Source organism: Symphalangus syndactylus, chromosome 11, assembly GCF_028878055.3.
Source record: "Symphalangus syndactylus isolate Jambi chromosome 11, NHGRI_mSymSyn1-v2.1_pri, whole genome shotgun sequence".
NCBI lineage: Eukaryota > Metazoa > Chordata > Mammalia > Primates > Hylobatidae > Symphalangus > Symphalangus syndactylus.
The window spans coordinates 120,378,999-120,394,798 of record NC_072433.2 but is presented as its reverse complement, the minus strand read 5'-3'; the positions used below and the strand labels follow the sequence as shown (position 1 = coordinate 120,394,798).

The 15,800-nt window shown below is 55.3% G+C and overlaps 2 protein-coding genes across 5 annotated transcripts in view; one reads left to right on the top strand and one right to left on the bottom strand.

The window, feature by feature from the left end:
* The first annotated feature begins 3,396 nt into the window (after positions 1-3,396).
* Positions 3,397-8,310, top strand: LDHD (lactate dehydrogenase D). 3 transcript variants are annotated; one of them, XM_055299489.2, is made up of 11 exons: positions 3,397-3,528; positions 4,499-4,611; positions 4,818-4,959; positions 5,189-5,330; positions 5,472-5,631; positions 5,986-6,185; positions 6,282-6,410; positions 6,490-6,617; positions 7,250-7,340; positions 7,461-7,572; positions 7,653-8,310. In XM_055299489.2, exons 1-11 carry the CDS (start codon positions 3,457-3,459, stop codon positions 7,816-7,818), a joined length of 1,455 nt encoding a protein of 484 aa, XP_055155464.1. In that variant the 5' UTR covers positions 3,397-3,456; the 3' UTR covers positions 7,819-8,310. The 3 variants fall into 3 exon arrangements, with proteins under 3 accessions (XP_055155464.1, XP_055155463.1, XP_063468511.1); XM_055299488.2 differs by having other exon boundaries at positions 5,917-6,185; XM_063612441.1 differs by having other exon boundaries at positions 3,416-3,528; positions 7,250-7,572.
* A 1,162-nt stretch (positions 8,311-9,472) lies between these two features.
* ZNRF1 (zinc and ring finger 1) overlaps positions 9,473-15,800 on the bottom strand; it is a 108,140-nt gene continuing 101,812 nt past the window's right edge. Inside the window, exons 3-5 of one of the 2 annotated variants that reach the window (XM_055299509.1) lie at positions 15,295-15,400; positions 13,606-13,695; positions 9,473-12,452 (exon numbers count right to left, since the gene is read on the bottom strand). In XM_055299509.1, the coding sequence (XP_055155484.1) occupies positions 13,638-13,695; positions 15,295-15,400 (164 nt within the window). In that variant the 3' untranslated portion in view covers positions 9,473-12,452; positions 13,606-13,637. The remainder of the gene's footprint in view (positions 12,453-13,605; positions 13,696-15,294; positions 15,401-15,800) is intronic. The other variant, XM_063612459.1, reaches the window with a different exon arrangement.

The window sequence follows — 15,800 nt, the reverse complement described above, 5'->3', positions numbered from 1 at the left end:
ATCCTTTGTGTGTGTGTACGTGTGTGTGTGTGAATTTAGTCACTTCAGAGGCCTTGTTCCCCATAATTTGGAACTTCCTTTGGATTTGATCAAGTCAGATAGAGTTGATCAAACCCAATGGGAAAAAGACTGAAAGAACAACAAAAAGAGAAATGAACAAGAACAAAACAGTTAAGCAAAACAAATGATCACACAATTTATATGATTACTGAGCTCTCTAGTTGTAAGGAGAAATTAAGACCAGCTGGTTGTAATCTTAACTTTAGCCACGACAAACCCCAATTCAGTTACTTACCTAGGGATGGGTTTCCAGCTGAAGACTGCTCTCCACCATCCTAGAAGCAGGGAAAAACCCTCATCTTCCCTGTTGGTTGCAAGCTCAAACACCATAAAGGAGTTACCTGCCTTCCATCATCATGGAAGCAGGAAAAGCTTGCCTTCCTTGTGTTAGAAGCAAGTAAAACTCAAAAAAGAAAAAAAAAAAAAAAGGAGTTGTACAACAAAATGAACTTTAGATCTTGACCAGATTTTGAAAGATAAGGTATTTTCTGGAGGGGGTGCTTCCAGGCCTCAGCAAATTGTCTTACTCCTTTGAGCCATAAAGATAGCTCAAGCTGGTACCAAGCACTGATAGCTTTGTCAAAGGTCAGGGGTGCCTCCAGTCAGAATTCTTCTGTGGTTACCAAAATATGAACCCCCCAAATCTGAGAAAGGTCTCAGTTAATTTAGAAAGTTTATTTGCCAATGTTGATGGTGTGACACAGCCTCAGGAGATCCCAAGGATGTGTCCCCAAGGTGGTCAGAGCACAGTTTAGTTTTATACATTTTGGGGAGACTTGAAACGTCACTCAACATATGTAAGACGAAGATTGTTTGGGTCTGGAAAGACGGGGAGGGGGCTTCCCACTCATAGGTAGATAAGAGACAAATGTTTGTGTTCTTTTGAGTTTCTGATTAGCCTCTGCAAAGGAGGCAGTCAGATATGCATTTAGCTCAGTGATCAGAGGGGTGACTTTGAAAGCATGGGAGGCAGGTTTGCCTTAAGCAGTTCCCAGCTTGACTTTTCCCTTTAGCTTAGTAATTTTGGGGGCTCAAGATATTTTCCTTTCAGACCTCTTCAGTAGAATTCTTTCTTCTGACGAGACAAGCACTGAGGTTTCTGTAGACCTGTATGGATTTGCCACCACTAACATGAAGACCATGACTTGTTACACATTCCCTGGAGGTCCTGAGAACATGTACCCAAGGCAGTTGAGTTACAGCTGGTTTTATACAGTTTAGGGAGACATCAGACACTAATCAATATGAGCAGGGTATGCGTTGGTTCCTTCCAATGGAGGGAGGAGCTTACAGGTCATAGGTGAATTCAAAGACTTTTCTGATTGGCGCGGGGCACGGTGGCTCACACTTGTAATCCCAGCACTTTGGGGAGCCAAGGTAGGTGGATCACTTGAGGTCAGGAGTTCGAGACCAGCCTGGACCAACATGGTGAAACTCTGTCTCTACTAAAAATACAAAAATTAGCTGGGCACGGTGGCACGCCTGTAATCCCAGCTACTTGGGAGGCTGAGGCATGGGAACAGCTTGAACCCAGGAGAAGGAGGTTGTAGTGAGCTGAGATCATGCTACTGCCTGAGTAACAGAGCGAGACTCTGTCTCAAAAAAAAGAATTTCTGATTTTCAATTGGTTAAAAGAAGTTATTATCCAAAGACTTTCAATCTTGGTACACAACAACAAAAAATTTTTTTTAATAAAAAATTTTAAAATAGACAACCTGGAATCAATAGAAAGAAGCGTCTGGGTTAAGATAAGGAGTTGTGGAGACCAAGGTTCTTTGTTTTTTGAGACGGAGTCTTGCTCTGTCACCAGGCTGGAGTGCCGTGGCGCGATCTCGGCTCACTGCAACCTCCGCCTCCTGGGTTCAAGTGATTCCCCTGCCTCAGCCTCCCAAGTAGCTGAGACTACAGGCGTGTACCACCATGCCCAGCTAATTTTTGTATTTTTAGTAGAAACGGGGTTTCACCATGTTGCCTAAGATGGTCTCTATCTCTTGACCTCGTGATCTTCCCACTTTGGCCTCCCAAAGTGCTGGCATTACAGATGTGAGCCACTGTGCCTGGCCCAAGGTTCTTATTATGTAACATAGATGGTAAATGTCTAAGGCCTTAAAAGGTGCCAGACTCTTAGTTAAATCTCCCTTTGATTAGGATAAAACCTGGAAAGAGGCTGAGCGCGATGGCTCATGCCTGTAATCCCAGCACTTTGGGAGGCCAAGGCAGGTGGATCATGAGGTCAGGAGTTCAAGACCAGCCTGGCCAAGATGGTGAAACCCTGTCTCTACTAAAAATAGAAAAATTATCGGGCACAGTGGCAGGCACCTGTAATCCCAGCTACTTGGGAGGCTGAGGCAGGAGAATCGCTTGAACCCAGGGGGTGGAGGTTGCAGCACGCTACTGCCCTCCAGCCTGGGCCAGAGAGTGACTCCGTCTCAAAAAAAAAAAAACAACCTGGAAAGGGGAGGGGATTCTCTACAGATTCTAGATTTTCCCCACAAAAGACAGCTTTTTGGAGCTATTTAAAAAAAATCAAAGGAATATATTTTGGGGGTAAAATACATCGATTTCTTTCAGGGCCTGCTATCTGTCAGGTGATGCTAGAGTCAGGTTGGAATATGGTATCTTATGGCTACAGAGTCTGTTTTGCGTCTTAAGATCAGAATGCCTTAAGATCTCTGTTTTAATGTTAATGCTAGTCAGTTGTGTCTGAATTCTAAAGGGAGGAGGGGGATAATGAGGCATGTCCTAAACCCCTTCCCATCACAGCCTGAATTAATTTTTCACGGTCGGGCGCGGTGGCTTACGCTTGTAATCCCAGCACTTTGGGACGCCGAGGCGGGCAGATCACGAGGTCAGGAGATGAAGACCAAGGTGAAACCCCATCTCTACTAAAAATACAAAAAAATTAGCCAGGCGTGGTGGTGGGCACCTGTAGTCCCAGCTACTCGGAGAGGCTGAGGCAGGAGAATGGCGTGAACCCGGGAGGCGGAGCTTGCAGTGAACCGAGATTGCGCCACTGCACTCTAGCCTGGGCGACAGAGCGAGACTCCGTCTCAAAAAAAAAAAAAAAAAAAAAAAAAATTTTTTTTCGGGTTTACTTTGGAATGCCCTTGGCTGAGAGGAAGGTCCATTCAGTCGGTTGGGAGGCTTAGAATTTTATTTTTGCCTTACAGTTTTCCAAAACGTCCAGTGAACCTCGCCTCTCCTTTAGAAGTGCCGTCCCCGGAGCCCACGAAAATGTCTGCAAGATCTGCAAGGGCCACCTTAAAGCCCATGCCACCTTAAGCAGGCCCCACCCCTGGCCTAGCCAATGGGCTGACAGCAGCAGCAGCTGCTGCCACAGTAGCTGACTGGTCACCCTGCCACCCAGTGCTCACGCCCTCTGGCTGGTGCCTGGCTATGGCCCGACTGCTCAGGTCTGCAACCTGGAGGCTGTTCCCCTGGAGGGGCTACTGCTCCCAGAAGGCAAAGGTACCGGGAGAGAAGAGAAGTCCCCTGGAGGGATGAGGTGGGGTGTGGGGAGCAGGGGGTACTGATCCCAAGTTTCCTGGACTCTGTGACGCCCCAGCACCAAGTGACCTGACCTTGGGCAAAAGGTCACTGGGCTTACCCTGTGGCAAGTGTGGGTGTAGAGTGAGATCAGCTGAGTCTCCACTGCTACCATGAGTGAGGCTGGGGGGAGTCAAATGGATGCGCCTGGAATAAAACACACCTGTGGAAGAAGGCCCTGGAGGAAAGGACCTGGGTTCCAGGCCAGGCTCTATCCTTAGCTTGGCCTCCATTTCTCATCTGTAAAATGGGAAGAAACACATCCCCCGCCCCGCCCCCCACGAAGGGCTCCAGAAGCCCCAGGCAAGGTAGAGTGGGGAGGGGGCAGTGGAAGCTTTTCCTCCCTGTAATTCCCTGATCAAGCTCTAAGTTCCCTGTGGCTGGGGTGGCGCTTGGTTGGCCCTGGAGAAAGGAGGAAGTGAGGGACCTTTTCAGTTCACTCAGGCTGGGCTGGCTACTGAAGGAATCCTGCTGATAGCCTTTTTGGAGAGTGAATTCTAGTTTTTTATTTGGATGGCTGGGCGCCGTGGCTCACGCCTGTAACCCCAGCACTTTGGGAGGCCGAGGCAGGTGGATCCCTTGAGCCCGGGAGTTTGAAACCATCCTGGGCAACATAGTAAGACCCTGTTTTTATTAAAAAAGAAAACATTAAAACAATTCTGGTGGCATTTTTTTCTGAGGGGAAACTTTGACCCCAATGGCTCTGTTTGGAAAAGAGGCATTTCTGGATGGTGGGTTTGTTTAAAGTGGGCCCACCTGGCAAGGATGTTGTCAGCGGGGCGGGCGCAGGCGAGGCTCACTCCAGCCCCCAGCCCTCCCCTCTGACACTGGGGCAGGGCTGTGGCCCCATGTGTCTTTCAGGGGACCCTGGCAGTGTGTTTCTCCCCTGCAGGGCGAGCTCTGCAGGGACTTCGTAGAGGCTCTGAAGGCCGTGGTGGGCGGCTCCCACGTGTCCACTGCCGCGGTGGTGCGAGAGCAGCACGGGCGCGATGAGTCGGTGCACAGGTATGGGAGGGTTCGCGGGCCCCTCCCGTCTTCGGGATTCAACCCTAGCTGAGAGCGAGGGTCCTGGGTTGCCTTCCTCCTCACTCATCTGTTTTGGGGTGCTCTGGCATGTTCTCTGCCCCTTGCTCGCCGTAGCCTCAGGCCCTGCAACACCTTGGGACCAGAGGGTGCCACGCCCCGCTGAATCGCTGAGGGTCTGGTTCTAGGTGCGAACCTCCTGATGCTGTGGTGTGGCCCCAGAACGTGGAGCAGGTCAGCCGGCTGGCAGCCCTGTGCTACCGCCAAGGTGTGCCCATCATCCCATTCGGCACCGGCACCGGGCTTGAGGGTGGTGTCTGTGCTGTGCAGGTACAGTGGGGCTCCCCCGCCCGCCCCGGGGATGGTCCCAGCACACCTTGGCACACCTGTGGCTGCCTCCCCTGCCACACACGGCACCTTGGGTCTGCTCCCGCCCGTGGGCTGCCTGCCTCTGGGGGTCTGGTCTGGCTGCTGGGGGGACACCAGCGGGGTGTGGCCCGGGGACGTGGCCAGGTCAGAGACCCAGGTCTGCAGTGGTCTTAGCACCTGCCCCAACCAGGGCGGCGTCTGCGTTAACCTGACGCATATGGACCGAATCCTGGAGCTGAACCAGGAGGACTTCTCTGTGGTGGTGGAGCCGGGCGTCACCCGCAAAGCCCTCAACGCCCACCTGCGGGACAGCGGCCTCTGGTTCCCCGTGGGTAGGACTCGCGAACCTTTCCTGGGAGCCTGAGGGCACCTTGGGAGCAGGGCTGTGTCTGGGGTTCAGGGGACCTTCCTCCCCCAGCCCGAGGGAAAGGACCTCCCGTCCCTGAGGCTACCTTCTGTACGCCGCCCTCCAGACCCAGGCGCGGACGCCTCTCTCTGTGGCATGGCGGCCACCGGGGCGTCGGGCACCAACGCGGTCCGCTACGGCACCATGCGGGACAACGTGCTCAACCTGGAGGTGGTGCTGCCCGACGGGCGGCTGCTGCACACCGCGGGCCGAGGCCGGCATTTCCGGTGAGCGCCCTCTGCGGGGGGCCCGGGCCCTGGGCAGTGCTGGGGGGCTGCCCTGCAGAGACCAGGCTGTGAAAGGCACCTCCTGCCGGCCTCCTGGTTTGGCAGGCTAGGCTTCCTCAGGCTCTGAAGCCCTGTCAGCTGGGCCAAAGTGGATGGGAGCAGGGTTTGCTCTCCCTACCTGAGGCCGATTTGCTTTGTGGAGCAGAAAGCACTGGGCCAGGGAATCTGGGCCCGAGGGAGGCCAGCCCAGATCTCAGTGCCTGGGGTCGGTGTCCTGGGTTCCAGCTTGGGCTTCTGGCCAGAAATCCCTCATCACACAGCCTGGTACTCACCTTGTGTGTCCCTGGGACATAGGAAGAGTGCAGCCGGCTACAACCTCACGGGGCTCTTCGTGGGCTCCGAGGGGACGCTGGGCCTCATCACAGCCACCACCCTGCGCCTGCACCCTGCCCCTGAGGCCACAGTGGCCGCCACGTGTGCGTTCCCCAGTGTCCAGGCTGCTGTGGACAGCACTGTACATATCCTCCAGGCTGCAGTGCCCGTTGCCCGCATTGGTGAGCTGAGGACGGGGGCAGTCAGGGTGGGCTCCCTGGAAGAGGCCCCCTGGGGAAGGCCAGGCCTCACCTGGCCTGCCGTCTCCCTGGATCCAGAGTTCCTGGATGAAGTCATGATGGATGCCTGCAACAGGTACAGCAAGCTGAATTGCTTAGTGGCGCCCACACTCTTCCTGGAGTTCCATGGCTCCCAGCAGGCACTGGAGGAGCAGCTGCAGCGCACAGGTATGCTGGGGTGGAGTGGGGCAGCAGGGTGGGCTGCCTCAGCGGCGGCTCGGTGTCAGCCCCCCTTCCCCAACTGCAGAGGAGATAGTCCAGCAGAACGGAGCCTCCGACTTCTCCTGGGCCAAGGAGGCCGAGGAGCGCAGCCGGCTTTGGACGGCACGGCACAATGCCTGGTACGCAGCTCTGGCCATGCGGCCAGGATGCAAGGTGAGCTGGGGCTGGGGTGCAGATGGGGCCCACAGCTCAGCCCACAACCCCTTTCCTCAACTCACCACTCTACTGCACAGAGCAGTAGGCCAAGCCTCAACAAGGGGGCTGGGCCTGGCTGAGCAGGTGCTAGAACCAGGGGCTAACAGACCGCCCCACCCAGCTGTTCAGATACTGTCTGCAGGCAAAGCACAGTTGTCTGCTAAGCCCTCAAAAGCCCTTCCTGTGAGCCAGGTCGTGGGAATGGTGCGGTGCTCTTGGGAGTTGTAAACGGAAGGAAGGCTTCCCGGAGGAAGACATGATAGAGAGGGGGATGTTAGCCTAACCTGGGGAAGGGGAGTCTGGGCTCCAGGCAGCTGTGCAAAGGCTCAGCAGCCTGGGGTTTGGGGGTGGGAGCCACAGGGGAGTGGGAAGAGCCTCTGCCGGGAGGTGTGGCAAGCACACCTGGGCCATCCGTCTCCTGTGTTGTGTTGGGGGGAGGTGAGGGCTGAGGCCTAGAGAAGAGCAGGATTATTTCCTTGTGTGAGGCCAAGAGCTGAAGCCCAGTGCCCCCGACCCATCCTCAGCCTTGACCACGGTGACCCCGTACCCCCAGGCAGGCAGGGGTAACTCACAGGCTCCCCTCTGACCAGGGCTACTCCACAGACGTGTGTGTCCCCCTCTCCCGGCTGTCGGAGATCGTGGTGCAGACCAAGGAGGATCTGAAGGCCTCAGGACTCACAGGTTCTGCCCACCCTGCTGCTGGGGAGAGGTGGGGAGGTGTCAGGGCTGATCAGAGCCTGGGGCAGCAGGAGGCAAGAGGAGGGCTGGGCTGGAGAATAGTTCTGTCCTCTGGGCCCCCAGGAAGCATTGTCGGGCATGTGGGTGACGGCAACTTCCACTGCATCCTGCTGGTCAACCCTGATGACGCCGAGGAACTGGGCAGGGTCAAGGCTTTTGCAGAACAGCTGGGCAGGTAGGAGCAAAGCCAGGGAGGGGAAGAGCTGAGGGCAGAGGAAAGGGAGCCCCCTGAGGATGTCTCCTTCCTGCCCCCAGGCGGGCACTGGCCCTCCACGGAACGTGCACGGGGGAGCATGGCATCGGAATGGGCAAGCGGCAGCTGCTGCGGGAGGAGGTGGGCGCCGTGGGCGTGGAGACTATGCGGCAGCTCAAGGCCGTGCTAGACCCCCAAGGCCTCATGAACCCGGGCAAAGTGCTGTGAGGGGCTCTGAGCACTTAGCCCACAAGTTCCCTGACTACGGAGCCCCTGTTCTGGAACTTTTCTTCATGCCACGGTCCCTGCAAGGGAATAGACGCTGAGGCAGTCTTCCTGCCAGCGAGCCCACTGTATCTGGGCCCAAGGCCAGAGGACCCAGAGAGAAGCCTGAGCACCATGTTACCCGCCCCACCGGCCCTCTGGCTGGCCCCGGGAGCCTTTGGTTCAGTAAACGACCCAGGGTGGTTCCCAGCAAAGCTGCTTCCTCTCTGCTCCTATGCATCCTGTCCTGGCTGGAAGAGACCGTCTGGGTCCACTCAAGACTCTGATGACACCCCTCCCCTGAGGCCTCCCACTGCTGGGGTCCCAGGACCCTTCCCCTTTCACCTGGTGACAGGAACACTCCTTTCCTGGTATGGAACGTGAGCTCCCGTGCCATGATGATAGGTCTTCTCCTTGGGGCCTCCCCCAATAAATCTGTAATAAACCTGAAACCCACCTGCAGCTACCTGGAAGTCAGCAGGCAGCACTTCCTCCCCTCCCCCTCCAGGGTCTCTGTCCTTTGGCCAGTGAGCCCTTCGTTTTGGGGCTGTCCTCTGACTTCTTATAGCCTGGGGAGGAGGGTGGTGCTCAGGGTTCGGGAAGGAACTCAGGTCCCTGTCCCAGCTACTCCACCTCAGACCTGAGGACCTGCCCACGGCACATGTCACTTAGGATGGGCTCCCCAACTGGGCCTGAACCGGGCCTCTGAACACAATGTGTTCCTCAGCAGCTGCCACGTCTTTAGAAGCAGAGATGAAACTATTTTCGCACCCACCTCTTCATGGGTGATGTACCACCAGCTGTTTTGCCCTCAAGGTCTGTCCACCCGAGGGCCTGCCCCTGTCTTGGGCTGGAGCCCCTGTCTTGAGACTTTGGCAGTTGTTCCCCCTAAGCCCACAGGAGGGCGCCCGAAATCACGAAGCTCAGAAACCACGCGGCATCTGCGGCTCAGGACTCTTCTGCCCAGGGCCTGCAGCGCTCAGCCCTGGGCAAACCTCCTCCTAGGGTCAGGTAAGGCCTGGCAGCCTGGAAGCCAAGCTAAGTCCTCCACCCCCCGCAGGTCCCAGGAACCTGCAGTGCTGTCTCATCTTCCTTGCCCCTCTAGCCTTCCGTCCTTTTTGGAAAGGGGCATGTCACACCCCATGCCCTCCCTGGCCTCCGCCCCTCTCCTCCTCCTCCTCCTCCCATCAGCTGTTCAGTGCTCAGGCAGGCTGCTAGGCTTTAGGCAGAGGCAGCTGCGCTGAGACGCCTCAGTCCAACTGCAGTTCTTGGAACTCCTCCTCCGTTCTAACACTGGGCTCCGGCCGACAGCAGTTACACCAACCTGAGCCTGGAGGCTACTCCTCTGTAACGTTTCTGCCCTGTACTGCCCTGGTGGGGAGCAGAGACCGTGCCAAGGGCTGACTGGTGACAAATCTCAGCCCTCTCCCCAAACCACCCTAGCACACGTGTGCTCATCACCGAGACAGCCCTCTTGCCCCTCCCCTTCCAGCCAGCCAGCCAGCCAGCCACCCACCCTTCCAGGCGAGAATCGTGCAGCAGCTGCGCTCTCCCTCCTGGGTAGGACTCTTCTTTGATGCGCCCTCCAGTGCCTGGCAACTAGGAGGCGCTCAGCAAATGACCATTTCCCACAATCTTTTATTAAGAAAAATTCCAAACATACAGAAAAGTTGAAAGAACGAGTACACTGTTCACTGAAATACCAGCCACTGCAGATTCAACAATGAACATTTTGGCCTTATTTGCTTTGTGTGTTTTGGGGGGAACCATTTGGAATTAAATTACACATTTCTTGAAGGCATTCACCTATATAATCCAGCATCTATCTTCTAAGAATGAGGACATTTTCCCATGAACTTCAGTACCATTAAATGGCTATTGGCGGAATGGTTGGTCTTTGTGAGGGTCTCATGTCCAGGAACCTCATCAAAGTGTGCTAGGCCCTTAGCAGAGAGGGTAGAACCTGCTCGCCGGCTCCCTCACGTTCTCTCCCATCCCAGAAAGGCAGAACAGGGGCAACACAGGATTCTGGAGAGCTGTCCGGATAGAGGATCACAAACATGAGCTCCACCTGGGAAGCACAGACAGCCCCAATCCCACCCCCACAAGAGCAGGCAACCTGGGTCCGAATTGAGAGGACACCACAGCCGGCAGAGGGCTGCAGCGTGCCAGGTAGGACTGAAGTCGCTGGGGGTGGGGATGAGCACCAGCCCCTAGAGCCTGGAATAGCACCCGGCGTGGGCTACAGCCCTGCCCCACCCAACTCACAGCTGCTCGGCTCACCCATGGCACCGCCAAAGCAGCAGGCTTAAGCCGCCAAGGTGGGCACATGAAGCCTCCATTTCCAGGTCCAGGGGTCAGGCAAGGAGATCTCCTTCAGGGCTGGGCCCTGCCTCGCCAGCTTTGCTGGTGGAATTAAATATAGCACAGGGAGACACAGTTGCCAGGCAGAAGCAGGAGGTGCTGTGAATAGAACAGTGCCCTTTGTGGTGACAAAGCTATGGGGAGCCTGCTGTGCATGTGCCAGGACCTGCAGGGCAGCTCCCCCAGCCCCCACAGGGACCTCTGAGCTGCATGGTTTTGTCCCCGCTTCACATGTGAAAAATCTGAAGTTCAGATGAAGTCGTTTCCCCAAGATCATTCTGCCAAGTAGGAGAGCCTGAATGCACAGTCTAGAGCCCACGTTCCTGCCGCTGACTCACAACAGCCCCAAGGTCTTCACCCCAGACGGGTCCCACGCTGAGGCCCAGGCTCTGAACCACCGAGTCTTCTTTAGTGTTTCTCCACTGGCCCTGGCTCACGTTTGCCCACTGGCCTGTTGTGAATGCCCTTGCACAAAGTAGGTGCTTCTGGAAGCATCTGGTGGAGGGTGACTGCGGAGCCAGGAGCTGTGGCAGCACGGGGATGGTCCAGCACATCAGGCGGGCCTGAGAACGGTCAGAGCAGAGAGGCGGTGGAGTCGTCTCCCTCCAGAGCTTTCCTTCGCTGGCTCTGCAGGAGGCTCTGGAATGCTGCTCCGGGAGCCCGCTGGGCATGGGGACACAGGCCAGGCCTGCACTGCTGCTCCCTGCCCCGAGCTGCCCGCCCAGCCCGCATTTTGCCAACTTTTGTGAGCCTGAGCAGTTGGTTCTGGTTCAAGGGCTCTGAGCTGGCACGGCCCCAAACCAGGGCCTCTTCCTGGGCCTCAATGAAGCATGCCCATGAGTCAGCACTGAGACGCAAACTGAACAACAGGCAGGGCGAGTGGAACGTGGGATGGGGAGCAAAGGCTGGAAGGAGGGGGGCTGGGCCCACACTTGGAAGAACCCACATCCTTGCAGCCTCTGGTGGCTGCAACATCTTGGCCCCTGCAGATCTTTTCAAAGGTCCGGCACAATGACTCCACAGAGGAGGGCTGACTGGTTCCATGATGCTTAAGAGGTTAGGAAGCTTGTAGGAGGCATGCCTGACTTGCCACTCTCCCTCCACCCAGGCCTGACTGTCTGAGGACCAATTCACACACCTGGAGCCCCGAGTAGCAGCCTGAAGGAATGCTAAGGAGGTAGGTGAGGGAGTGGTGGGCAGGCCCTTGCCCCCATTTCTTGATTGTATAACACTTCATTAAAATAAAATCACACAGTGCCATCTTTTATTAGACATTTTAATACCATATCAAAACACTTTGACTAATGAAGAAAGCTTTTCTCCCAAGCTTTGAACATTTTTTTAAACATTTTGTAAGTTTTTTTTTTTTTGTATTTTAATATATAAATACAGAAACCTATCTTGCATGGGCTGATGCCACGTGTGAACATCAATGGCTAAAATGTTCCCAAACATAGAGCCTGAAAACAGGGGTAGCTGTACATATTTCTTAGTAAGTCTTTTTTTGTTTAAGTTTTCTGGGAAAACATCCACGAGGGCCCAAGAATAATGTTCAGGCATTTTTGCAGGACACTTGTGATTGTTAAATCCTCTGAACTGACCGGAACCAGGAGGAAAGAAGGGAAAAGAGATGGGATCAGTAGGAAGAAAGTTCTCAATGGGTTGTTTTTTGGCAATGAAGTCAAGATACTAGGGTCTCAAGGGGAGAAAAGAGCAAAAAACCAGCCAGAAAAAGAGGGAAAAAAAAAAACCCAAAGTAGAGAAGTTGGTGGTGGAGAGGGCCAGTTGGGGCAGGGGAAGAGACTGTGTGCCCGCCCGCCCTCAGAAGGCTGGCAGCGAGGGCTTAGCTGTGTTCGTCTGTCACTGAGTGGGTTATGGCTGGGCAGCAAACAGCAAGCTGTAAACATCACGAGGGAAAACACCAGTCGACACTAGACTTTTTTTTTATATAATTTTTTTTTTTGTAAACACTTTAAAGACAGACCCACAATGCCTTTCAAAGATGAAAAAGAAAATGCCCTTTCCCTCCTGGGCTGAGGGGTGAGGGAAGGATAGCAGTTGATTCATTCTTCTCTCAAACTTGCTCTCATCCAATTTGGTGTCCTCAGGGAGGAAGGGAGAACCATGATCTGGAAGTCAGTGCAGAAGGGGTGCCCTGTTCCCGCTGGTGTCCCAAGCTCAGCTCTGCCCCAGGGTCCGGTGAGCCTCCTCCCTGGAGCAGGGGCTCTCTGTCCCTGTGTGGACCGTAATAAATAAGTGGTGCTCCGTCGGGCTGAGGGCTGGCTGCTCATCCCAGGGCAGCTGCATCCCAAGAGGGCAGGCGGGGCTGGGGCATCTACACAGGACCCCAGAAGCCAAACAGCACACGGGGAATTTGCAGCCACGTGCCTGGGCAGGTTCTACTCCCCTGCCTCACTCTCCCCCTGGCTCTTTCTTCTCCCCTTGTCATCAGTTTTTGAGGTGGAGGTAAAAAGAGCAAATGTCCCTGATTTGTCTGACATCATCAGCTGTTCTGGGAGTTTACTTGGAATAAATACAATAAACCTAACAAAAGAAAATACAAGAGAGAAAGGGAGGGGGGAAGAAAAGAGGCCCCAAAACCTTTGGCTGTGAGATGGAGTTGGGCTTTTGGTTTTTATGGGGGTTTTGTCTACTTGTTTGCCAGAAAAAGGAAAATGCCAGCCCAGAACTTGGAAGGGACAGGTGAGATGGGGGTCAGGGGTGGATGGTTGGCAGCAAGCGGGGTACCCCTGGGGGAGAAATGGGGAGGCCAGACCCAGCGGTAAGCCAGGGGGATGTGTGGAGTCAGCACCCAGTGCTGTGGGATGGAGGGATTGAGTCTGGCCTGGAGGCCTCAGATTCATCTGGAAGCGGCATTGGAAGAAGCAGTGGTCAAATGATCGCTGATCAGCACTTTGCAGGGAACAATGCACCACCCATGGCTGTTTAGTAAGTGCAATGTCCTTACGGCAACAGGGAGCGAGATTATCCCCGTTACCAGAGAAGAGGCGGAGACTCAGAGGTGAGCGAGGATGAGGCCAAGTCAGGCACAAACCCAGCGCTCAGGCTCCTTTTCCTGCCCGTGCACATTCCCAGGGGATATTCCTGAACTTTCTTTAGGAATGTAGATTGTACTGGTCTCTTCCCCAACTGATCCTAACTCTTCTGAGCCTGTTCTTCGTAACTGTCCATGTTGCTTTGTGTCTCTTGCCCTTCCCAGGGAAAATCATTTCTGGATGACTAACTGCTCACTGATAAGGTGCTCCTTCCCTCTGCTCCTGCTTTCTTGTCAGTGGCATAAGGGCAGCCCGGCTCCCTAAACTGCAGGCCCCCAAAGTGATCTGACCCCAAGCCTTGAGCCCAGAGCACCCCCAAACGCGGGCTCACCTTTGAGAGGAGTCAGCAAGCAAGCCCGCAGGTCAGTCCGCAGGGTGTTCCGGACAAGATCTGTTCACTTCAAACCACGAGTCTATGCAGCTGGGGGGAGGGGCCGCAAGGGAAACCACGTTACCTGCTGCCCAGGCTGCTTTGAAGGGGCTCTTTCAAAGGGCCAGATTCCTGAGCAGGAGCTTCCTAAGTCTCTTCTGAAAGGACCCCAGGGAAACACAGTCATGTCGCCAGATATCCTTACTTTCTGAAGCAGGAAGAAGGGCAAACACCAAGACTAGTCTTGGCCCAGCTGGAGGCAGCAGTGGTGGCTACCAGCTCAGGGGGATCTGGTGCTGCAGGAAGGGGCAGAGTGGCCTTCAGAAGGACCAAAGCTTTCTGTGCACAGAGCCCAAGAGGATGGCAGCAGCCACCAGTGAGAAGGTGAGAGCGGTGGACCCCTCAGGGCAGCTAGTCAGCTGTCTCCAAGACTCCAAGGGCATGGAAGTGGGAACAATGGCATGGCAGGACGGCCACGGCTCTGGGTGCCACGGTCCTGAAAGAGCTCCTTCCTGGCTCAAAAGAACAGCCGTGAGGCTCCCTCCCAGTGGGTGACCTCTTAGGAGAGCCCCAAGCTCTACCCTGCTCAGCCTTGATCAGCTGATCAGCAGCATCTAGTCCTTCCTGCAAGAGGCGGGAGGGGAGCCTGGCAGTGAAGCCCTGGTCTCCAGTGTTTACAGAGAAAGGCTCTCTGCATCAAAGAGGGAACAGAGATTGCCCCAAGACAGCTTCCTGATTTGTAAACCAACATCTGGGCATTTTCAAAGACAGGGAGCAGACAGATAATTTGCATAATTCTCCCCGAGGGCCAAAGATGTCCTTTCCTGGTTCTGGTTAGTGCCTCCCTGGGACACAAGCAAGGCTCCGTGCTGGGAGCTAGACCAAGAATCTCTCCCAGGCCAGCCTTGAGCCTCCTCTGCACCAGCCACGCTGTGTGCCATGCCCAGTTGTCACCCTGTGCAGCAGTGGCCCTGAGAGTCAGGCTTTGAAAGGCCTGAGTGTCAGGAAGAAGCTCTGGGCTCGAGGATTCAGCAGATGCTGGCCACAGGCAGCACAGTGTCCTGTCTTGGGCAAGAGAGTGCCTTCCTTCCAGCTGGAAACAAGGACGAGGCTCACACTGGAGTCCAAGGGCATATCTGGGCCCTGCTACTTTTAACTGCGCCCAGTGCTGTGGCGCCACGGGAAATGGCTCTTCCTGCCTCCTGGCCCTCTAGGGAGGCGGCCAGTGCAAGGCAATGGGTACACCCTCCGCCTGGCCTTCCTCGCACAGATTGATGTTCTCCCCCTGTGGAGCAGAGGGGCCCGTAGAGGAAGAAGAGGCAGGGAGACAGACAGACAGACAACCTTCCCGGTGGGATCCTAAGCTCCTCCACCCTGTGAGGCTCTACGGGTCTCCCCATCAGCTCCTACCACCTGAGCCCTCAAACCAGAGCACACCTCTGGCAACTCAACTCTGCCCTGCGCTTGGGATGCTCGCACCTTCCCGCCGGCACAGTGAACACCTGTCTGACGGCCTCTGCCCTTACCCACTCGGAGCGAGAGTTCGGGGGAGAGGTCATCCCATAACCAAAGGAGACAGAATGGCTGGAGATGGGGGTCTGCCCCTCTGGGAGGTGGGGTGCACTGAGCTACCTTGCCAACCCCTCCTACCTTTTGTGATAGATGCACAGGCAGGGCAGCCTGGCTATCGTGTCCCCCTGCAGCAGCTCCTCCAGGCAGATCACACACTCACCCGCATCTTTAGTCAGCACATCATCTGCAAGGGGGACAGGGGAGAGTGCAAGAGGGTTAGTCATCAGTGGACAGGTGGCACGGGGCAAGCGAGGGCCTAGGAACTAGGGGACTGCTTAGCTGCCCCAAGCTGTGCCTGGCTCTGCAGGGGACACAGAACCCCAAGAGGGACCTTGACCTTAAGACTTTCACCGTGGAGATAATGCGTGGACATCACACGTTAATTACCCAAAGACAAAATGGGATTAATCCCAACACGTGATTAACCAAAAGCCTAGGTGACAGCGGATGAAACAGGCTTGGAGAAGGGTAGACAGGAAGCAGGGGCAGCATGAGGCAAGCTGTTTCCCTCCACAGATGCTTTCCTAAACACACACGTAGCCGGTGCGCTGATGGCTGGTTTAGAAAAATATGGTAATGGGGAA

Coding starts and splice junctions, on each gene's coding strand:
- LDHD (XM_063612441.1), top strand. CDS start 3,457: ATGGCCCGACTGCTCAGGTCTGCAACCTGGAGGCTGTTCCCCTGGAGG. Junction 4,612..4,817: donor CGCGATGAGTCGGTGCACAG/GTATGGGAGGGT, acceptor GTCTGGTTCTAG/GTGCGAACCTCCTGATGCTG. Junction 6,186..6,281: donor AGTGCCCGTTGCCCGCATTG/GTGAGCTGAGGA, acceptor CCCTGGATCCAG/AGTTCCTGGATGAAGTCATG.